The sequence below is a fragment of the Syngnathus typhle genome, linkage group LG21, assembly GCF_033458585.1.
Source record: "Syngnathus typhle isolate RoL2023-S1 ecotype Sweden linkage group LG21, RoL_Styp_1.0, whole genome shotgun sequence".
NCBI classification, from domain to species: domain Eukaryota; kingdom Metazoa; phylum Chordata; class Actinopteri; order Syngnathiformes; family Syngnathidae; genus Syngnathus; species Syngnathus typhle.
The window spans coordinates 4583913-4607950 of NC_083758.1; the positions used below are offsets into that span (position 1 = coordinate 4583913).

General features: G+C 43.7%; 1 protein-coding gene across 3 annotated transcripts in view; it reads right to left on the reverse strand.

Moving 5' to 3' along the window:
• The window catches only part of lmo3 (LIM domain only 3), a 29351-nt gene extending 5751 nt beyond the window's left edge, over positions 1-23600 (reverse strand). Inside the window, exons 1-3 of one of the 3 annotated variants that reach the window (XM_061269327.1) lie at positions 23167-23600; positions 18980-19193; positions 1871-1996 (exon numbers count right to left, since the gene is read on the reverse strand). In XM_061269327.1, coding sequence (XP_061125311.1) covers positions 1871-1996; positions 18980-19185 — 332 coding nt within the window. In that variant the 5' untranslated portion in view covers positions 19186-19193; positions 23167-23600. Of the gene's footprint in view, positions 1-1870; positions 1997-18979; positions 19194-21676; positions 21937-22162; positions 22274-23166 lie in introns of those variants that run through there. The other 2 variants (XM_061269328.1, XM_061269326.1) reach the window with 2 other exon arrangements.
• Between the last annotated feature and the right edge of the window lie 438 nt (positions 23601-24038).

A 24038-nucleotide genomic window follows, 5' to 3' on the forward strand; every position in this document is an offset into this window, starting at 1 on the left:
ACCTTCAAAAGGTAATCCCATGTCAAGGTCCTAATTATTGTGTGGAATAAACAAAAACAAACAAAGGACATGTTCATATAACTTATTTCAAATAAGCAATCCAAACAAATGGAACTCAAATTCTCAAAGTGCTGTTAAAAAGCCATTATCTCTAAGTGATGGAATATTTTTTTGTCCATTATAGTATAGATCTGCTGCTAGTAACAAACTGGGAAACAAAAAGTCAAAGCTGACGAACAGCTTCAATTAAATCTGGTGCCACACCATAAACCGTGGCCAGACTCCGGCAAAAATTGTGATGGGCATCTAAATGGCGCCTCCAAGGCCGCGCTGGACCGTGCGAAACACACAAACGTCAATTTTATTCAACAGTCCATCAGCCGCCTTAATGTAAAAAGAAAGATTTGCCCGCGCTTAAGTGGGTTTTAATGCGCCAGAGCAGAGTTGGCCTGCCTGGGTCTAGCTGATGAAGATTAGCTGACTTCTTCTATTAGGAAAGGCTGTCTGGTGCAGCCGGCTGAAGTGGCAAGACAATAACCAAGTGCTAATTGTGCGTAACCAGGTCTCTTGTCGTTTAGTATGCACGATGTGTCTGGCTAGCGCGGACGGCGGCGACGTAGAGACTAATGTCCTTTGTGTCTGATTGTGCTTGGTGTAACCTTCGCAAATGCAAACTCACTGGCGGTCACCTACCGCAGAAGAGATAGCTTTACCTTTTGTCGCATTGAATTACAATATGTGGGCACGGTGTACGGGATAAAATGTAATATATACCCCAAGTCCACAGTATTGGGATCAATCGGGTCTTGCTTCACAAATAAAGCAAGCAGTTTTGGCTGACCCTATCAAGAAAATTGATACTGCAAATTATTTCTTTAAATATTTCGACTTCTTTGTGGAGCTGAATCAATTAGTTTAGTTTAGTTTATTGTTTAGCACATATTATTATATCAATAACTGTGCAAGGAGGGAGACGAATCCTAGGGCTTGTAAAGAGCTCCACTCCTTGTAACCCCCAATTCCAAACCTTAATGCTGAGTGCCAAGCAGAGAGGCAATGGGTCTTACAGTTTTACAGTCTTTGGTATGACCCTGCCGGGGTTTCAACCCACAACCTTCCAGTCTCAGGGCGGACACTCTAACCAATAGGCCACTGAGCTGGTTAACCAAAATATACTAGTGTTAGCATTAGAGCTAGGCTATTTCTTCTCCTCTATAGTCTTCCCAAAAAAACCTAAACCAAACCAAAGCAAAAACGCACCCATAAAATTTAGGTCTGTTTTCCCTTCATCTGTTTCACCTGTGGTATGCCCCGCCCCCATATGGCTCCACCAATCAGGATTCTCATACTGGACATGCCAGGTGGATCTCGTTCATCACGAGGATTTTCGAATTACATAAGTTGTTTTGTTGTCTATAATAACTAAAAAACATAAATCCGATCTGTAGAATTTTTAAATTGACATTTTACATTCTCTATGAGATACGTCATTGTTGTTTCCTTGAATTTCAGTTTTCTAAAAACTAAGTCTGCATTGTTGTCTTTGTAAAGTCACAATTATGGTACAAGCAGTCACCTCTGACCAGGTTCAGGATTTGAGTAGACTTCCCGTAATGAAAACTGATGGAAGAATAAGTACATAGGGGCCCCACTAGTTTTGTCTAGCCTGAAACTGCGCTGTCGTAGTACAAGATCATCATCGCTATGTCCGTCTGGGGTATCTCTCTGGTCACTTGTTAGAGTGATAAATCTCTGGATGTTCAACTATCAGCGGGGTTAGTACAACTCAATCGTTCTTCCCCTAGCAGCTATTTGGGCGGATGCAGGTAGCGGCGGCGAGACGCCAGTTCAGCGCAGTTCAATCACTCACCTCTGATTGCAGAGCTGGCACGCGAAGCAGTCCAGGTGGTAGACGTTCTCTTTGGCTCTCATGACCATCTCAAAGGCTGGAATTAGCTTGCTGCAGGCTGCGCAGTTCCCCGTCACGCCAAACAACCTGCGCCACATCGAACAGCTAATATTAGCGTCTGTAAAACTGCAACTTTGGGAGTCCTGCACTTTCCAGGCAGACTGGGAATTTTTATAGACTGATCAAAATGTTGAAGACAAAAAAAAGACACCTTTTGCATTTATAGACTACGCTGTATATATTAAAGTTTTATTATATCCATTTTCTATCTCACTTATTTTGTTCAGGGTCGTCATCCGAGCGGGAACTGAATTTTCCATCAAGTCTCCGCAGGGTCACGGTAAAAATGCGGACTTTGAGAATCATTTCGGATAGTTTCTCGTTTCAACTTAGTTCAAGTTTGTAACATCTTCGATCATTAGAGCACCACCGCACTGATGCTAATCGTTAGCCTATCTATAACGTTTTCCATTGTCTGCTAGCGTTAAGTTAAACGCACCTCTAACAAAGTGGTTGTTTTGAAAAGGTGATTTTCTTTGAAAAGTTTGACCGAGACTTTAACAACCTGACCTGCTGATATTGACGAGTATAGGTATTGGATAAAAAAATCTCTATTGGTCTTGGCCTAAGCATAAAAAAAAAAAAAATGCAGGGCCACAGCTTGGGCCATTGAAATAGATGGGACATGGCTTCCACCACTGCCCAGGGAGGACCCTATTATTTCTCTGCCTGCTCCAGGGACTTTAATAGGAGTATTCATTAGGGATTCAGGGCTGTTACTACACAGCGACCTAGACCGGGGATACAAGGGAGAAAAGAATCTGATAACGAAATCATATAACAAAATAACCTATTAAGCAGACTTCTTGGGGCACTTTTAGCCATCGTTGTTAAAATGATAAAACGGCATGCCACTCTCTGAGTCTGTAAGAGATCGCAATCTGATAAATGATCTCGGGGCTTGGGATATGCAGGGTTGTTTATTAACCTTCAGAAAGTATGTTTCCCAGAGGCACAGGAAGCAGATAGATTGCGCCCTCATGAATACCTCCAGAATTAAGGGCCACTGTCAACACACCTTGAGACAATGAAGGATATTGCTTCCAACGTGCTAAGCTTGGTGAAAACAAAGAAGGTCTCTTCTGTGGATTATTACTGACTTAATTAAAAAAATTATGCCTTCTCCTTTGAGCCCTCTAAATTTAGATATGTCTGTTATCTTTCATTTTTTCTTTTTTTTTCCCCCTGCGTATCGCCAAAAGGCGCTGGGATGAAATGGATGAAATGATGACTTCTCTCCTTACAAAGAACGGTAATTGATCTAAAAAAAAAAAAAAAAACAAGAAAGAGCTAGATATGATAGATTTAGTGGGAGATAATGAGCACGTGTGCTGGAGCCTAACAGCAGCACTCTGTATTACGCCGTACAACAGAATCACAGCGAGACGCCGCTTACTCTGCAGGGGTGAACGTCCTTGTCTTCCACTAACCCGAATCATTTTCAGATAGGATGCTCTCAAGGCTCCCCAGATTTTAAATGATGGAAGGTATTCGGGTAAAAAAGTGATGTTATAAGATTTCTGGCTGTCGGATTGAATCAAAACGGTGTTCTGTTTCACCGTTTCATTTTTGCGGGGCGTCTGTCCTGAAATTCGTCTGGCCCGTTTCTGTTTAAAAAGTCTGTCACAGCGCTTTGCTCTCAAAGATTCTCGATAGACGTCCTTGTGCCCTGTTGCTATTCCCCGTTGTGTCTACCGAGGCAATCAATAACAAAAGACTCCTACTTTCCGCCGGGATCCGTCCTCATTGAAGTTAAATCCTTACAAAACACGGAGGAAACTTTTTCTCGAAGGTCAAATTGGTAGAAAACCATTCGAATATTGCTCAGTGATGATTATTACGTAATATGTTTGAAGTGTCTGAAACGCCAACGCATCTGACCGTTCCTCAATTGACGATGCCTCCAGGTCAAGTGGTCCTTTTTACACCAATTACCACTTGGAAAAATAACAACCAACACAGCTCAAAGTGCAAAATGAGACCGGAGGTTTTATTCTTAAAAAGTAGATTGAATATTGTGTAACGTAACCTGAGGCGATTCGTTTTTTGAGACGATTCAAGGATTATAAAAGTGCCTTATATAAGCCGAAAAATACGGTAAATATATAAAAACAAATCGTTCCTATAAATAAATATATCGCGCTTGGCAATTAAATTTCAGCATATAACGTGTTTATTTTTACACACTAAGAATTTTTTAATATTACTGAAAGTTTTAACGTGGCAACAGTTTGACCCTGAAACTTATTATTTCTATTGCCATATTTCCTTTGGGGGAAAACTCAGACAAAAAAGAGGTATGGATTAAAGTTCTAATTTGTTTCCAAGAGGACACCATTTTTTTTTTTTAAGCCATCGTTCTAAGCTTCGACTCTGCTAGCGGAAAAAATTAAATCTTTGATAATGTTTTCCAGCCTGGGAGCAGCATTTTTCTTGCGTCTGTGATGGATGTGGTTCTTGAAGGAAAAAAAAAAAATATTGAAAAGAAAATGAGAAGCCCAAAGACCCCCCAGGTTCCTAAACAGACCTCCTGGCTGCTTCTCATCCACTTGTTTGCTGCATAATTCATTTGGTACCTATGTGCTACATTAACCACCGCGTTAAATGATTCAACGTCGCCTTCCGGCGTGTATTCGCTTGCGGGGACAAAACATACATTTGCTTCTCGAATCAAACCATTTTTTCCCCTCTCCTTCCTTCCAACAATCTGAGGCAATACGAAATCCTGATGACCATCTTTTGGACGGCGATGGCAGCTCCGGTGTGGTACTTCAAAGCGGCGGGACGTGTGGGGGGGAGGGAAGGCCCGCCGCGCCCTGTGGGGAGGGGAAGATGGATGGAGCGTACCTGCCACTCGTCTTTGGCCGCTCTGCCAGTTTGATGTCACGGACGCTAATGGCTCTCAGGGGAGAGGGCAAATTAAGCGTGGTTTTGCTCGTAATGAATTCAAAGGCTCGCACGCAATCAGACGATGACGGCTTAGAGGCCTTTGCGTACCCCGCGACCCGAAGCCTGCCATTCAATACGTTTAGCTCCGTATTATAATTGGTAATAAATAAATACGGACTTTCTCATGGCCTTCTCTCTTATTCTAACAGCTGCCTGTTATGTCTCCAGGGCTGCGGGATAACAATGTAAAACAGCAGGCTTGACATACACTTAATATCCACGGCTGACAAGACAGCATGTATATTTAAAGGGGTCGGGAAGATACAGCCTGAAAATTAAAATTCATGCCTTGCGCAAATCTGAATTTGAAAGGGTATTGATGCAGTCAGTGCTCAATACCTTGTATTGTCGGTCAGAAGGCGTTCACTGTGTATTAGAGCCCGGTACGGCTCAGTGGTACCTATTTGATGAGTAGAGAGAGACTGAGAAAAAAAAAATAGATACCAATTAAATTATTCCACAAGGCTTTAGCCCAGTGGACCCCAAAACCTGATCGGAGTTTGCGAATGCACAAGTGGTGTCACGCCAAATGGATTGTTTCGGCTTTGGCGAACTAAATGTGTCAAACGTAGAACGGGTTCCCTGCTCATTACCGCGGTTTTGTAAATGACGTACCTTTGAACGGAATATATTTATCCATTGGACTTGACACATAACTAGATGGCAAAACCTCCGCCAAGGTGAAAAGATTGAAGTCTCCATTTTTACGGAAAAAGGTATCCCGGACAAACATAGGAGAGGGAGCGAAAAGTATCGTCATTTTTTGGACTATAAGCCGCACCGGACTATAAGGCGCACCAGCTAAAACTCGGGTTCAAAATTTATGAAAAAAGTCGCGACTTATAGTCTGAAAATTACAGTAACTCAAACTAAAATAATTAAATTTAAAAATAAACATGATTTTGTAATAAAATAAACCCGACCACTTATTATTATGAGGTAGCCATTTAAAATTCCGGCCACACCGTTCTTCCTGATCTCCATCTTTCCCGTTCCTCCCACCACTTGAATTGCCCCAGCCTCGGCCTGCATTCATCAGCTGCCGGATTAGAATTTGTTTCCTCACAAACCATTGATCATCGGCCTATTACTAGGCAAATGACAGTTAATTACCCACTACATTAACCACTGGGACCCGGGGACCGACTCTCCGTGCCATCAGTCAACATGATGAATGTGGCAAGTTCAGTAATGCATGGCCATTCTCTCGTCCGCCTGCCACGCCGAGAACAACCCCGGGATCTCACTTCCAGGCACCCAAGGAAAATCTATGGTAATCTGCATAATTACAGGCTCAGGGTTAATAACAGACAAATGATTTGTTGCATCTCAACATGGGCTTTTTTTTTTTTTTTTTAATGGGATTGCGCTCAGTCCATTTGCTGATGCCGCCTGTCCGTAACAACGAATTTACTCACGTTGGATTTGTCGAATGAATTCCAATGACACCACGCAACGCTGCCCCGGTTTTATCATAAAACCGCAAAGTAAAGAAAGTTACAACCGGGCTGGGTAGGAAAGGGGGAGGGGGGGACGGTTAAAAGTGGCAGATGTAATCAGGCTCTTGCGTTCTTCAATTTAATACCCCCAGCCTGTGTGATTGTCAGTGATTAAACAACGTTTCGGGGGCAAAATTATTTCAATTACCGTGGCCATGACCTGGGAATTGTCCGCGGGATAAGATTTTCTTCCTCGAGTGCCCCGACTTGCCTGGCTGCCAGCCTCTATCAGTTCTCATCTGCACCTGGACTCTGATATCCTAATGATGAATTATGGCCCGCTTTCCGGGAGTATACAACGCAACGTTCTCCCAGTAACTGTCAGCTCAGCGAGACGCCGCAGAGCGCCACCTAATTAGCTCTCGTATAACCTCTGCCGAGAGGTTTAACAACATCTGCTTTTCTACATTAAGCAACTTTCAGAAGATAAGCCGTACGTGCAAGGTCATGTTCTTTGTTACTTTCAGCAAGTATTCAGAACAGTGAATCAGTCTGGTGGAAATAAACGCCAGATCTGGCACGTCCCGTTTCCGAATATCTTTCTTACGTACGTGGGGAGTGCCCAAACGTGAAAGTAACGTACGAGCTACACTGAGCGGGAATATTTAGCTAGCTAATGCCGTCCTAGCACATCTGTTCGTCCAACAACGGAAATATTTGACTGGCTGACACCTTGGCTGTTGGCTATTTTACGCTATGCTAGCAACAGATTCAGAAGAGTTTTTGAACTTGAGAGACAAACTAGCTTACCGCTAGCTAGGATGAGGCTGGTAGCAAAATTAGTCTATTTAAAACAAACCACCCTAGCAATGGAAATATTCGACTGGCTAACACCTTGGCTGTCAGCTATTTTACGCTATGCTAGCAACAAATTAAAGAGAGTTTTTCAACTTGAGAGACAAATTAGCTTACCGCTAGCTAGGATGAGGCTAGTAGCAACATGAATCTATTTCAAACTAACCACCCTTTGTTCTAGAAGTTAAAGTAAAAATCGAACCATTCGTGTGTTTAAAGCAAAGTTACGTGATTGTTTTACTTTGAGCTGTACTGTTTTGAAAATCCTCTCTCATCAATAGGGAAACAACTCAAGCTCAAATCAAACGGCAAAGCTGTTTTTTTGGCAGAGCCTCCTCCCGGGTCCATTTTGAGGACGACTAAATGAAAGATTCCAACCAGATGTGTCGTTCGATAGGCACTCTCCCCGGCGCCAGCCCACCTGCTATACCACGCCGGGTGCCAGATAGTGGCACACACAAGCCTCGCAATTATCTGCACCAAACATGCACAGTCCCATGAGTCATTGCTCTTCACAGCTAATTTAACTAATCTCCACTGGAGGGGATGATCCAAAAGAATAATGCATCCAAGGGACTGAACAAGTAAGGATTTTAGTCCAATTGGAAATATCAGCGGCGGGGCCCACACAAACACAAAAGGTGACCACAAGAGTTTTGAAGAGAAAAACAGCATAGATGAAAAGAGTTATTGATTTGAAATTTTTAGCTGGAAAGCCACGATTAGTTGAGTGAGAAATTGCTGGCAACAAAAAGTTCCCTAAGAGCTTTTCTCTCAAATTAATTACGCCTGCACTTCACACGCACCCTAAATTATATTTCCGTTGAGAGCCTGTCATTTTATTCCATCAGACGCCATTTCTTCCATGCTTTTTGGAATCCAAACAAAAGAGCTATTCTTGACTTCCGCGAAACTAAATGTAACCCTCTCTCATCGGGGACAATTAAACCTGGGTGAAAACAGACCCTCCAATGCGTGTGTGTGTGTGTGACCCTCCTTCAGACACAATCACCGGTGCCCGGTTTGACCCCTTCGGCACTTTTAGATTACACGTGAAAAGCTCGGAGTAATTACAGGAAATTCACATTGGCACATTTGCGAGCTGGGTGCATTATTGGCGAGGTAATTGCTTGGCGTGTGAAGTGAGTGGTGATGTAGGGGGCGGGGTTAATGGTAGCCAAGTTGTAAAGCTACAACATTTAAAGAGTACTTTGCCAGAGTTGAACATTTAGAAAGCATCTCATTAAAAGTGTGAGTCAGAAATAGGGGATTAGATTTTCCTTTATTTTACGATGAATATAAACAGAATGGAATATTATCTGAGTGGGTAAACAAGTCTCTGTTATGGCGCTTAGAAAAAAAAATCTCCTCGGCTGAATCTCGGTTGATTGACGCCTTGTTGAAATGTGAACGCGCATCAGAATAAATATTCCCGCTGCTCCCTTCAACTGGATTGTCATAGCTGTCCATAGCAATCTCTTAACGTTCATTCAATTTCGTAATCATCCCATCAGCAACTCTCAAGGGGGAGGTATCCAAGTACGCGCTGTAGAAAAGGTCAGCTTGTTTTTACGATGTTCATGCAATTGTCCCTATTCGAGGTTGTTTTTTCTTTTTGAAGTATTGTCGTGAATAAACCCCCCGCCCCCCCAAAAAAATCCGACTAAGTAGAACGTTAAAGTCATCACAATGGACTTGATGACATTGACAGATATGTTTGAGTGACTCTTAATGTCAAAAAATGAAGTGACCCAAATCACCTTTCCAATCGGCTTATTATTTCGTGTTCCGATAAGGCAACAATGTGTGAAAGCCAGGCAAGGTGCGAAACAAAGGCGATATTGCTAATGAATGGACGCGCTGCAATGCCAATTAAATTAATGAGACCATACAAAGCCTCGAAGGTTTGGCCGGAATATGTGAAACCGTTAAAGGCCGGGAGAGGGGGGGGGGGGGGGTTCTCTCGAGAGGACTGAGGTAGACGGGCTTTTAATTGTTTGCGTTGGGATAAGTGCTTGTCCTTTCAGAGAAGTGAAGGGCAAATTGTGCTTTTGTGTGAATTGCTTGACAATGACTTCCTTGTGCATTTCTTTTGCTGAGCATATGGAAAAGAATTCAAGAAAAAAAAATTAAGACCATGAACAACTTATTCTATTTACATGCAGCATAACAGCTAATTCACCATGTTTGCTTTAACAACAATAACAATCTGTTAGCTTTGAGCTAATAGAACGTTAGCCGCGTCAATCTTCTGAGCAGTTTCTCGTGGTTCTACCAAAAAGAGATTCCAGAAAGGGTTCGCAATTGACTTTGGGGCGAGAGATACCAAACACCAGAAGTGTTGACCCGGTAGGATGGTTTCGAAAGCTTTCTGGGGATTACAAGTCCTGTCTGTCCCACCCATTGATCAAGTCTTCTCTGGGGGTGGCAGAGAAATCACAGGACCGACATTTGAACACTGCTGTGCATCCCTCTGATTGCCTATTTACCATTTCGCAGATTAAAAGTACCCGAGGAAACTGACATAGGGTGCAATCAATGCAGCGGTAGCCGTGTTTTTCCTGCCTCTGAATACAATCCTCATACAAACTGTAGGCATGAACCCCCCTAATAAGAACCCCAATAAACTCTGGACACCAATCAGCCTTTGAATTACTTCCACTTGAGTGATTTCCAGCATCATGTTTGCCCGGGCAAACAATTCCCGATTAAAACCGGATCATGTTGACAGTGTTGTATCAACTCGATAAATATTCGGCAACATCTGGGGTATCAGATAGGTCTTCTATCGAGGGTTGGAGGTGCCAATGTTGTCAGGTGACCTAATGAAGTTGTTAATTCCTTTGTTGAGTGACTTGTTTGTCAATGTGGCCTAGCCAAGGGCAAAGCAGTGTGTAGCATTAGCATTCTTGTCTTTCTTTTTGGCATCCTCATGAATAAATCAGACTGTTCAAATTGCCACATTTACATCTCATTTCACACAAGCGGAGCACGGCAACGGGGACCGGGCTTGACTCGGTTAAGCAAAGCGGACTTCCCCATTGTGGAGTGTGTTATCTACGATATTCAGGGTTTTTACAAAGCCTCACGCGACTCCAATCCGGAGAGTGCCGTTATCGTGAAAGAAAAGGGGGAACATCAAAAAAACATCATATAGCATCCTCAAAGACGCCGCGATGAAAAACAAAACTAGTCCGATAAGGCGGGTCTACCCAACAAGTCTACGTACAATAACTCACCGATCGCTCGATCTGGCAAACATACGGCTTGGAAGGTTGTAGCGGGATGACGGTTAGGCATTGGGGGGGGATGCACAATAGTGTCTGGCAGTTCCGCTAGGCCGCCCACTAATTGAGAAGTCGCTCAGGGGTTCAGCACAGGTCTCCCAGCCCTGCCTAAACCATTCAAATAACGCCTGTAAGTGGGGCTGACACCGACCAATCAGCAATTTGCTGTTTTCCACAGCTCTGCGTCCGTCTCCTCGCTTTCACCCCCGCTCTGTTTTAACAGCTGCAAGGGGCAACCATCGCCGCGTCTCCGTGTCTTTCTCTACCCACACCCCTACTTCATCTCCATAAAGGCCTCATTAACCGGGGGCGGCACACAAGGCCTTACCACATCCACACACTACTGTGTCGACGCACATTACCACACTAATTGCCGGCAAACCCGAAGTGACTGACTCGCGGATCAGGTTCCACCCAGCTCCCACACTTCCATAATGGGGCTTGACTCCTGCTCGCACACTTCCGCTAACAATACGAGACGACGAGTTCATGTGACCTTCCTAATGTGGAACATCACCTCTGACATCGACACGGCTGTCACAATGGACAGGCCAAAAAAAAGGGAACATTTCTGTCATTTGGGTATGAAAGCATATCGTGAAATACCCGATTGATCAATTAGCAACCGATATTAGCGCTATCAAAATCCCGATCCGGTATCTACACTTCCGAAAGTGTATACACAAGGGAGACATCGGGTTTTACCGATGGTTCCGAAACGCACGACCGTGAAACAAAACAAAAACTGGCGTATGCCAAAACTCGCAGGGATGGAGGTGGGAGGGAATGCAGCAGCGCCGTGAGAGGTAAACACAAAGCCTGTTATCATCCTCTCACATGCTAGCAAAACAGACGGAGGAGCCAAATATGTGGTGGCGCCGCGTACACGGCAAAGCTTGATTGCAAACGTGAGCCCGGTTTTCCAACAAACGGTACAGTTCAGTTTGCTTTGGACCTCTAAACAGGGTTCCAAAAAAAATTGCAGTTAAACATCATTTTTCCCTCCTTATCAAATGATTTGCTGTGTAACAAAGTCCAAAAAAAAAAAAAAAAGGGGAAATGGACGAGACTTAAAACTCTACTTAATCTGTAAAGCCTTACCCAAGAGGAAACGGGATAATAATATATGCATGGAAATGACCTGCGGCACTGCCAGTAAAGAGGGGTCACTAGAGGTCAAATAGCCGCCAAACTGCACTTGAGTTTAATTAAAAAGACAAAGGGGGGCATAATTTTGGAGTGGACAGGGAAGATTACCGTTCAATGAGAAGGCGAGTTGGTTCTTTCAATGCCCCCCCCCCCCCCTCTTTCCTACAAGTCCCTCCGCCATCTTCTCATCCCTTTGATGTGAATATAGACCATTTATTAGGGCCAGAAAGGTTAATCTGGAAGGAGAGAGGATATCACATGGTCGCGGTCGACACGGGCGGAGAAATCGGCGGCGGGTTGCCGCGCCGGAGGAAAGTTCAAATTCACTTATCAGGTAATCAACTTCTCCCGTGTTTAATGAAAAACCTTGAAAGAGCAAAGTGGGACATGGCGAGCTTTGAGTGTTTAAAAACTTGATTTGCTTGAATGAATTTAACACAATGGGAGTCAATATTCATTACGGGGAGGTCTGCTCGGTCAGAGGGGGTTCGTGATTGGGACGGCCGCATGATTTACTATATTACAAAGTAACACAAGATGATGGATGTGTTCAATTGCACAAAGTAACTGACTCAATGAATTTTTCATTACCCTGGTTGATGTGTTTGGGACAGAGAATTAGATAAGCCCGCTGATGAAACAGAGCTGCGGCTGTGTAGCGAGAAACCCGGAGGGTGCCGTTTTTTTATTTTTTTTTATTTTAAGATATGTTCATTTGGCACACTTCTGTCCAAATTTAAACAACTACTTCTATATGAGCTGACTTTAATCATCATAATTTGGGGAGAAGGAATAACACAAATATAACTGGGGGTTGTATTTAATCAAAAATATATCGCACTGAAGGGAGCACGGCGGTTAGCTTGCGGATGGTCGAGTTGGATCTTGTGTGGGTTTTCTCTTGGTGCTTTGTCTTCCTCCCACGTTTATAGAAATTAATGCAGGGTTAATTGAGGACTATATTTTCCATGATGGCCGTCCTCATTTCCAAAATGGCCGCTCCAATGAAAGCGGTCGTCTTCCATGAAACAGATTGAACGGACGCTTGGAATAAACTCAATAAAAACAATCCTTAAATAATGATTACTATTTAAATCCGCCAATATAAAAACTTTAACAGACTTTATAACTGTTTTATCACCGCCCTGGAGTTGCTCTCACTGGCTTAATTGTTTAATCAGAACCTGACTCATGATACCCATGTCTGCCCTGTTAATTTTAAAAATAATATTCATCAGTTCTGAGTGATGTTGAGTCGGTGTCATCGCTGCAAAAAAAAAAAAGCCCGCTCAACCTAAAGATGCGAACGGAGAAAAAAAACCTTGGAGAATTATATAAGTCTACCAAGAATACGTGACGGTGGGAAATCAATAGAGCAACAATAACAACACATAACGGCGCAGGCGGCACAAGCGGACCATTACAGTAAACACCGTGTTCGGCGAGAGTGAGCCGTCTATTCACCGGTGAGTAATCATCTCACTGTCTAATACGCAACAGGAGGATCGGAAGGGAAAATAGTAGCCAACCAACTTTAATCCACAGGCGAGTTGGTGTTTAGAACATGGATTCATTGCTGTCTGACTAAACTGACCATTTAAGTGAATGTAATTACACTCCGCAACAGTAGGGGGAAACCCTGAGCCATACAGGTGAAAACAGTTCGATATTTATCAGAAGTAAAATGCACATTGTCATTCCTTCACTTTGAAATGAAAATATTTGAAAATGTCTAACATTTTTTGGGACAAGAGTCCCAAACTGACAGTCAAAGCTTAAAATAGAGCACTGGTGGTTGACCCCAATGTCATTACTCAATGTTCTGACAAATAAGTGGGTCACCATGCTAGTCAGCAAAGTAGCTACCAAATAAACATTTCTCGCAGATGGTATGACGTGCAGCTGGTCGCGACTGTCTATACACTGCTACCTCAATACTTCCTATAATGGCTCTAAAAATAGTCAAAAATACCCTCAAGATGGCAAATTTCTATATAATTGTACAGTCAAACCAGAATTGGGAAGAAGAGAATGCTACTTCTTGTTCTTAAAAGGTTTAGTTACGGTAGCATCTATGCTAACTGCCATTAGCCATCTACAGCGTTTCGCATTTTACGTTAGCATTACGCTAGTGGGCTCTTGTTCGACAAAACTACTGGTTTGATGAAACATTTGGGTGTTTATGTACAGAATAGAAGGTTTATACTTAAGGTAGCACTATGCTAACTGTTGGCTCTTGTTGGACAAAACTACATGTTTGGTTAAACATTTTAGTGTTTCCGAACAAAATGTTCGATTCTATTTTGTTTTATGTGTTAGTCTAACGCTAAATTTTGTGTTAGCAGTGTGTAGCAGTCACCTCTACTTCCTTCTTTACAACATTTGATTATAAGGTAGGTAAGGTAGGCTTCACTTCAGTGCATTATTTCGATAAACTCCGCACGACTTTTTTTTTTTTTCCCTTCGACAATCTTTCAGATCGCTCCTCTCACTTTAACAGCCCACACTGCCAGATTCTCCTCTCAAGATGTGTGGGAGGAATCACGCAGCAGCATCTCGGGTGCCTTCAAATCCCAAACATAAACAGGGGAGTGCTTTTAGGCCTTTTACACTCAGCCGTTAAGACATCAAGCTAATAGCTGTAATTGCCTTTTTACTGCATTCTGTCCTTAATCTTAACATGCAGATATCAGAAAACCTTGAGTGACCTTACAAAATGCCGCAGGAACTCCAATAAAAAGTTATCATATCGCAACAATGGACGTCTATTACCGATAATATCTTGGCGTATTTGTGTGCCGTGACCTGAAAATTCTTATTTAATCCAACCGGAAACGAATCGGGGCCGTCAGCGTGGAAGCAGCCATTCTCATTCTACTATTTACAGTTCGGCCATGCTTTCACAACCTTAATTATTTCCAGTGCAATCTCAAAGAGACGAGCTAATTATGCGGCGCGGCTAAAATGGTTATAAACCCTCATGAATTGCGCTAACAAGAGATATCCCATAATGTGTCTGTGATTAACATTGCTCTCATTTTTATGTGTGCCGCTTCTACTGGCTCTGAACACATTTGAATGTTGCCATCAATTTTTTTTTTGCTACTTGTCAATCTTTACCATGGTTATTATAGTGTTACTATAATAATGTTATTATAATACAAAAACTAGCTACTAGTTACAATTAATTAGATTAGTTAAATTAATTAGCAACAAGCTACTTCCCGAATATAGTTATTATTATTTCCATTTGAAAGTAACGTAACATCTGTGTAAGAAGTTACTCATTACTTTTAAGTTACTTTTTAAGTTTGTTGTAATTCCTCATATGATGCAAGGGCGGCGCTCAAAATGAAAGTATAATGAGGTTTATATCGTTAACATGACATTACACTTTTAAGGAGGTCTAAGTAATAACATTATTGGAATATAATGAGAAAAATATCTTTTTTAATGTAGATAAAATGAAAGCTTCTGGACTAGATGTTCCCCCGTGTTTAGTAACAACAGAGAAGTACAACGCAAATAGAAAAAGACTTCCGAAAGTTTGCCGAAAGGTTTGTTTAAAAGCACCAGGTGGTGACATCTTCATTTTTCACAGGCCCCAAAAGTGAGGCTGCACAGCTTTCCTGGCGCTCCCCTATGCATTATTCTTACTTTAAGCAGCGCGTCTCCTCAGGGGGACGAGGAAGGGGGGGGGGGAGTATTGTTTTACAACACACCCAGCTGCGGCCTAGTTGCCTGGCCCGGGGTTCTTTTTCAAGGAGTTGTCTTCGGTGACCCCTCTCTCTGGCAGTTATTAATAATAACACGTGCCGGGGAATAGTTCACCTTGTAGCGCTGAGGCCGCTGCATGTATGTCTAGCCTCATACGTGAGGAACGGGGGGGGGGGGGGGGGGGGTCTCCAGGGGGGGTGCGGAGAAAGAACAGGACGAAGTAGGGGGAGGTTCTTGAAAGGTAGCCAAGCTGAGATGCACACAAAAGACATCAAATAAAGTTTCCCCCTCCTTGCATGTAATTAGAATCAGGTATCATGGACGGTCTTGCCAAAGCGACGGAGAGTCTGATTAGCCGCATCAAAGACGGCCAAGAGGGCCGAGACTTCTGATGAAGGGCGAGCGTGCCGAACGGGAGGGGTGGAATCAAAAAAAAAAAAGATGAAGGCTAAAGATGCTGAAGTGCCGAGGCTGACAGACTGAGTGCTGCATTCTCCACCTCCGAGTCGCCCATTAAAAGCTTGAGCAGGCGAAGCCTTTTGTGCATGCTGAGTGCTCCATTGTAATAACAAGCAGCCCAGATAGAATTCAATCTGGAGCCTCAATGAAGCCTCCCTGACAAAAAAAATCTACCGCTAACGTGTACAAAGCGCTCGACAAATTGAAGGCTGCCTTTTCTTTCCGAGTGCAAAGAAAATATTTTAGGTTTCCCAGGAAAGGATGTGTCGCGTCAGTTTTTTTTTTTTCGGCGGCGGGAATTTGCGCAGCTTGACATCCTAATTGATTACGCGGAATGCTGGTTTTATCTAAATATGGCGACGGTGTAAGTAATACCGGTGGCATTCATGGGCACAGCGGGCATCGTGACCTTTCGCAGAGCCACATTCGTCAAGTCACAGATGGCTACCTTTGTAAGCCCCGGCTCTAAAAAAAAAAAAAAGGGCAGAAAGAATATACAAATGACGGAAAAAGTTATTTCACACAACTTATGACACTTAAGTTCTGCTACGTGGCCAATCGAAAATGCCAAATCGTATCACATGACCTTTCACAACAAATACGCATATGAAGCGATACAAAGCTGGCCACTACCAATGCAGTAAATAAAAAGCAAAGTGTGGAGAGTCTCTGTTAATTGGGAAATCATCACCAACAGCCACTGAAATATCTTTCTTTCATTCTTTCTCTTTCAGATTTTCTTTTGTGGGGAAATAAAAGTAATAGATTATCAACTGGAATAAATCGGTTCACTTAAAAAGTCAATTTTAATGAATTTAAAATTTGAACGTCAAACCACTTCAGAGATCTTAGACTACCAAAAATGAGACGCAGATAAATAATTTCTAAATTTCCCCCCATAAATTTGAATAATACAATCAATAAACAACTGAAAAAATGTGGTTGCACAAGTGTGCACACCCTTATAACCGAGGCTGTGGCTGTACTCAAAATTAACCACTCACATTCAAACGCATGTAAAATGTGAGTCAGCACCAGCCCGCCGTCATATGTCAGGAAAAGCCTACCAGAACATCTGAACTTTATTCGAGATGAATCAGAGGCACTTTACACACTCCCATTTAACATGCGTTGTGAGAAAGGGTGTGTCGACTTTTCCTATCCAATCCGCGGCGAGATTTCCCGCTTTGACCCCAAAACGCGGCCTTGGACGCTAATTCAAACGCACACTCGGAAAACGACGTTTGTGAGTAATCACACAACGCAGCCGGCGGAATATCCCTTTTCTTATTAAAGCGATGACACATGTTCACGAGCGCGAATGTATCTAAATGAGATTTCCGAGGAAAATAGATGGCTTTGAGACAGGCTAAGCTTTTTTTTTTTCCTCTTCACTGCCTGTCACTCGGCGGCGATAAAGGTTGACGTGATGTCACAGTCACGCCTGACGCCGACATACAAATGCGTAATAAGCTTGATGTAAGATATAAAAAAAGCTATTTTTTTTCAAAGGAGAGGCATAAAAATAATATTCCTCAAAACCATGCTCTACATTTGGTTATCACTCAGCTTTCTTAAAACTTGAATAAATCCAGCTGTGTTGACTGGTGTGCGCATTTGCTTGCAATCTTAGTAAAACCACTGTAGAGGAAAATTGGAAGTCGGGGGAGGAAAGAAAAAAAAATGAATGAATACATAGATAAATAAATAAAGCCGGTGCTGTTTTTAAAATGGATGCTTGGAATTTACAGTTTTCCATTAAGTGATGCCCGACAGTTTTTTTTTTTTTTGCATTCCCTTCCCTGGCCTCTGTGGCACTTTGGATGCTCGCGTTAGCTGTTAGCGCCCTGCCTGGTCGAAAATAGCGCATCAGCATAAACAAAGTGGCGCTATTACCCGGAATCACCGACGGAAAAGCCTGCGAAGGGATCGTTTACGGATACGGCGTTCTCCATATTCATTGGGAGCAAAATACAAATCAAGCTCTAGGAGATAATACCTGTAATTTTCTTTACATTTCTCACCGTGTGCTGTATTCAATCGCGCCGGGGGAACTGCTGGATCCTTAACTATTATTCCCACTGTTTATTTCTTTTCATTTTACGGGGGGGGGGGGGGGGGGGGGGGGGGGATTATTACTTCTCTGCTGGTTTTAGACCCCTGTAGGATTCTATTAACCCTTGTTATGTCAGCCTTAATAACATACGAAGCAGCTAAACAGAACAGGAGCACCCCGTGTCAGAATATAAAAAATGGACAGAGTCTGAAATCATGATTTCTTTTTTTTTTTCTCCTTGCTTCTAACCCCGAGCTGACACAAGCGAGATAAACACAAGTCCAAATAATATACAGAAAGAGCTTTTTTTTACGAGAGCGGGCGCACGGTTACGGTGAGGAGGGGGGGGGGGGTCATGAATCTGTCGCAAGTCCTGATAACGTAAATCATTCAATTTTAAGGCAAGGTTAGACCGAGTCAATGTAATGTCCTCGGCAAGTGATGGAAAGTGTAAAATAGCGGAGTTTCTTTTTTTTCTGGTAATATCGTCGCCATTGATTGCCCTGGTGATGGAGTCTGACTTTTGTGTGGTTTCGCAGATCAGATGGCGAGCGCTGCCGTTTGGCTGGACGTGCCCGCTCATTAGCTGCCGGTATCGTGATGGCGAGAACTGAATCAATTCAGTCACCTTGAAGATGAAAGAATAACATGTTGGAGCTTGGGAGATGACGAAACACGTTTTGGAAAAGGCTGGAAATTGGCTGACGAGGAAATATGTTATTATTTTCAATATTTCAGAACTTGATGTCGTTAGCTCGCAAGCTAGCTGCTGGCTAGCACCTCTTGTTGCGTAGATATAAAAACATTAAATTAAATGGTTTAGGGTTGTGGTTAAGGTAAGGTGATCAAAGTTTAGGGTTAATTTCACCTCCACAAGGGAAGACTCGACACATTTTACGCAGAAAACTATTAGCTCCGCCTACAACCATTCATACGTTAATGTTGGAAGTATTTTTTGAGGTGTGACTTATCCAAAGCAAATAAAACCATTTCGGAGCAGTGTTAAAAATGTCTTTGTAATCCGGACGCATCCAACCTGACTTCTAAAATGTGAGATTTGAATAGAAAAACGCGGAGGTGTTTGTTTAACGTCTCTTACCGTAGGTAATCTCTCCGGCAGAGGATGAGGTTGGCTTTGGTGTAGAGCGTGGAGCCCACCTCGCCCAGCCTGCAGTCGCAGCAGGCGCACTTGAGACAGTCTTCGTGCCAGTACTTATCGAGGGCCTTCAGGAGGTAGCGGTCCTTGATCTTCCGGTTGCAGCCGGCACAGCCTTTTGGCTTCGTGTCCGGCTGGACGGAAAGCATTTGTATACCTGCGACAAAACCAAAGACAGAAAGATTTAGACGAAAAAATCAAAGTTGGGTTCGGATTTCCGTTTCGTCAGATTTTTTGGCTTGACGGGAATGCATGACAAATTAAATCCTAAAAATAAATAAAATATATGTTAAAGTTTCTGTTGTAAAGCGCGCCTGAGAAAACCAACCAATCAGAGACGAGTTAACCTTTCAGTGTCTGATTGGTTGTTTTTTCTTAGGCGCTGTGGTTTCTTCGATGCAGATGGAATTTATCACACTCTTCAATCAAGTCTTAACAAATGACAAAATTATTTTTTTAAACTTGAAGTGTTTTCCTTCCTGGTGAAGGCCAAAGCAAAAATGGTCAATGCTCTTGTGAAGATCATCGCCCCGGTAACGATAAACAATTCCATCGCTTTGAAAAGATGTGGAAATTGGAATGTGCATCATCTTTCTAAATTTATATTTAAAAAAAAAAGCAACAGAATCACATGGACCAAAAACTTTTTGTTGCTTGTACACGAGAGAAATTGCTGAGGCGGCTAAAAAGAAATGTTAAAACCATGTTTATCTGGAAGATGGCGTTTATAAATCCTGCTGTGTCAATATTACGATTTTTATTGGTTTAACTTTAAAATTTGTAACATTTTATCGGTGTTTTCCTGTAAAGTGTGTTGACCATATTTAGCAGTGGGAGGGGGCACGAAGGGGTGGGGGGGTCTTAACAAACAGCCCACACAGCCACAAAGAACACTTTTTGGACACTTTTTTTTTCCTCTACTGTTTTTAAATGTGCTGACCTCCTCCGTATTTAAAGGGGCGTGGCTACAGACGAGAAGCTTTGCAACCCGTCTGTATTGTTTGGCCTGAGCTGACTGGGGAGAGCCTTTGTTGGTCCATTGGGGGACTTAAAGAAGAGGTGGGGAAGGGTGAGGGGAGGGGTGGGGGGGAATCAGGCTGGAATTAGTATTCTCCCACTATTCCCTGAGGAGAGGCGTACCCCCGCTCCCTTTTGTCCAACATTCACCACACGCACTAGTGCTCAGTTTAGTTTCAAATCATGCAATTTTTTTTGGGGGGTCAGTGTTTTTTTTTGGCCCAAATCACAAAATGAGAGTTATTCTTTTGATGATGTTTTCAGTTTACAATTTTTGACTAACATCAAGCCATCATACAGTACGGTTCGATTAAAACTAAGTCGGCATTTTCTTGGTTTTCAAGTTGACTCGAAATATAGAAGTCATGAAAGATATGAAAATTTATTTCATTGAATGCAACAGCTTAACTAATCAAAAGTATTGCTGCAAAAACTCATTGTTTTGATCTATTTGAGTTTAAAGTGGATTTAGAGAAGAAGTCAATAACTTTCCAACATGCACCTAAAGTGTACTGGATTAAGTTTGAACAACATTTATAGTCCAACTTCTGCATTTTTTTTCAGTTCCTTGCACGAAGGTATATTTGCAGTATCCTCAAAGATTAGGCCGGTTGAATGTAATCCTATTCCAACTTCTACATTTCTAATCCCCCTAGCAACACGCAATTACTAAATATTCCATTAAGAGCAAATAGTGTCAAATGTTTTTTTTTTTTTTGCCATAATAACGAAGACCACTTGATCTATTTCAAACTTGCGCCCAAGTTCCACTTTGTTTACATTTCCAACATGTGCGTTCTGCCGCTCTAAATAAAGTGACAGGCAACATGTATGAATTTCTCCTATACAGCTTTTTCCTTCAGTACCATGCACAAAGTCCGTTTTTCAAACTCTTGTGGGTGGTTCGCTCTCAAACCGGGCTGCGTTGCGCCGGCGAGCTCAGCTCATTTGTTCCAGCGAGTTGCGGCTGTTGATTTGTTAATTGGCTGGATTTAGAGAGCGCGCGGGCTCGCTCGCCCCCTGGTTCCTCTCGGCCGCTCCTGTTCAGCCGCACTGATCCGTCCCGCAGCCTCGTTAACACTACAAAGTCCCCGCTGCTCATTACCAAAGGCAGAGGAAGAAAAAGGGGGAGCCGGTTTCGAACCCACCCCCCCTCCTTCCCCTCCCCGACTCCGCAATCAAGGAGAAGGGAAGAAGCATGGCAGGAATTCGGCCACTTGCCTCGTCCGATTGCCGGTGGAAGAGGAGGGTGAGGGGGTGCCTGAACAAAAGCGTCATTTTCCCAAGAAGGGGGGGAGAGGGATGGGGGGGGATCACAGCTGCTCGGAGCTTTAATGATATCTGTTTTATTTGCTTGCTGGCTCGTATCCTCCGTATAGCGGGGTTGCGCGTCCCCCGCGGTCACATGCATCATCACCGGATGGAGGACGTCGGAGGAGACCCCCCCCCCTTTTACCTAAACCTCCCACAATTTGCTGACATTTCACCCGATCACTTTAATTACCGTTGCCATAGCAGCCGAGCGATAACGAATCTCGCGTTAACGCCTCACGGGGAGGTTATTTAGGAGAAAACGAGGAATATTAGCAAATCAGACACCGAAGCCACAAAAAGCCTTCTTACCGAAACTTTTCTCCCTTTTCTGCATTTGTTGAGCCGCTTCAGCAGCATGCAACCCGGTCCAGTCGAGCAGCTGGCTTTGTTGCATACACACACACACACACGCACGCACGCACGCACGCACGCACGCAAAGACGAACGGGAGGCAATCCAGCCGATGAGAAGAGAGGGAAAAACACCCCAAATAAAAACAAAAAAACGGTTCCGGCCAGCAAAACGCGGGAGTAAAGCAAAGGTCGTCGAGCGCGGTGTTTGCGCGCAGGTTTTTGCCACCAGAGTGTGGAGCTGTGTGCGTAAGAGAGAGAGAGAGAGAGGGAGGAGAGAGAGAGAGGTGGAGAGAGAGAGAAAGGCGAGTGACAGCGCGACAAAGGATGCTTCTCCTCCGCGGCGCAGCCACTGATCCTACTGGCCACGGAGCGTCTTGCGTGCGCAAAAAGCGCGACGACGCACGCGTAGCGGTCCGTGCAATCCCCCAGCAAAGTCACTCACCGTTTTCCCAACAAGTTGATTCCACGCAATTTCACTTAATTCCCCCACATGAGCACCGGAGTCGGGTTACAGGTGCTCGCTGGTCCGCGCAATTTTGCAAAGTGCGTGAGGTTGGTGTGGCCATGTGCATCACTTAACAAAAGCCCCCACCTTTTCTCAACTCCACCCCACGTGTGGTTGGTTTCAAAGTTAGGAGAAACTAAATGGATGCAGAAAAACGCAATTTTCATACATTTCGGTATTCGATTGAGCACCCTGGCACGTTCTTTAACGCCCCCCCCCCCCCCCCATTTAAACGCTCGATTAAGCGTCCTGGCAACTTCACTAAGCTTCAAACGTGTCACAAAAATGGCATTCGCTATAATTGAACATGGTGAGATTTACATCCTGTCGACTGCAGGCAGTTTTCATTGACACATTTTTTCCCATGATTTTATTTAAAGCCTCACTTTGAAACCACTAGAATAACTTAATACATATTCCAAGTCTTGAAAATTGTGCCAGACGCGGAGACAGAATGGCACTCGGATTTTGAGCCTCAAAACGCGGCGATAATGAGATGGGTCATAAAACGCTCTCCGTGCGCCATTATGAGTGATGAGATGCATTAAAGCTGACAGGGGTATTACCTGGCCGTAATTAGGTTTTGTCATGGATTGAATTATTTCAAGGCGGCCTATCTTGGTAATCATGCAATTTGCCGCGGAGCCGCTGCCCTCCCACCCGCCTTTCACTCAACGCGTTCGGCAAATTATTTCCCATCGGAGGATGGATGAAGGTTTTACACGGAAAATGCGTGACTATTTAAAATTTTTAAAACTGGGGAGTTTACGTGCGCGCAGCTAAAAACGCGAGTTTCAAAATGAACCAGTCGGGAAAAGACGGCGCGCTTTTGGATATTTCTCTCCGCGCGGTCGTGCGCCTTTTACGCACAAAACCCCCCCGCCCCCCCTAAAAGGCGTGAGTTCAACTCACAAAACCCACACGAGGACTTAATCGCGTACCTTGAAGTGAAAACAGCGGCGTCCAAAATCAAAACGAATCTCGTCACCGTCCAACTTTGTCACTTCCAATCGGCTGCGCGCGTCCTCGAGTTCTCCGTTGAGCAGAGAGAAGAAGAAGAAGAAAAAAAAAAACTCCTCACTCCGATCTCTTCCACCGTCTGGTTTCTCTCGAAGTGAAGCCGGCGCTCTCCTATTTAAGCTCCTCCGCCAGGTCCCCAGTCAGCAGCACACTCCAGCTCATGCAAGAAGCTGACAAGCACCGTTAGGGAAGGCAGCGCATGTTGCTCTAATGGACCTCATTAAGCTCTACTTACAGATGTTCTCTTAACATAATTGATCTGCAGCGAGTTGAGAGGACGGCAACCCTATTCCCCAGCCCCCAATTATGGCCCGGTAATTAGATCCCCAACCTCCAGTTCTCCACATTCACCCTCCTTACATTCCGAAATATCAAAGTATCTCTTTCTCTCAAAGCGCGCTCCCCCCTAACTCCTCCACCCCAACCGACCCCCCCCCCCATCTCACCTCCAATGTCTCCTCCCACCCACCCACAAGACTTTACTATTGACAGTCAGATGTGCTAACCTTTTGTAGTGAAGCCAGACTAACTCCAGCTGACGGTGCTCACTCACCCCCCCCCCCCCCCCTTGTCTCCCCTGCCCGGTGGGAGTCAGTGTGAGTGACACAGGAAGTAAAAAAAAAAAAAAAAACTTCCCTTCCCATAAAGGGTTGTAATGATAATATCTGTCAAGGGAGACTTCCATAATGTCTTTTATCTTAAATAATTCCTCTGATGGCAACTTTGAGAAGACTGGGTGCCGCACGAAAGAGTAAAAAAAAAAAAAAAACGAAAAAGTGATCGCGCAGCTTTT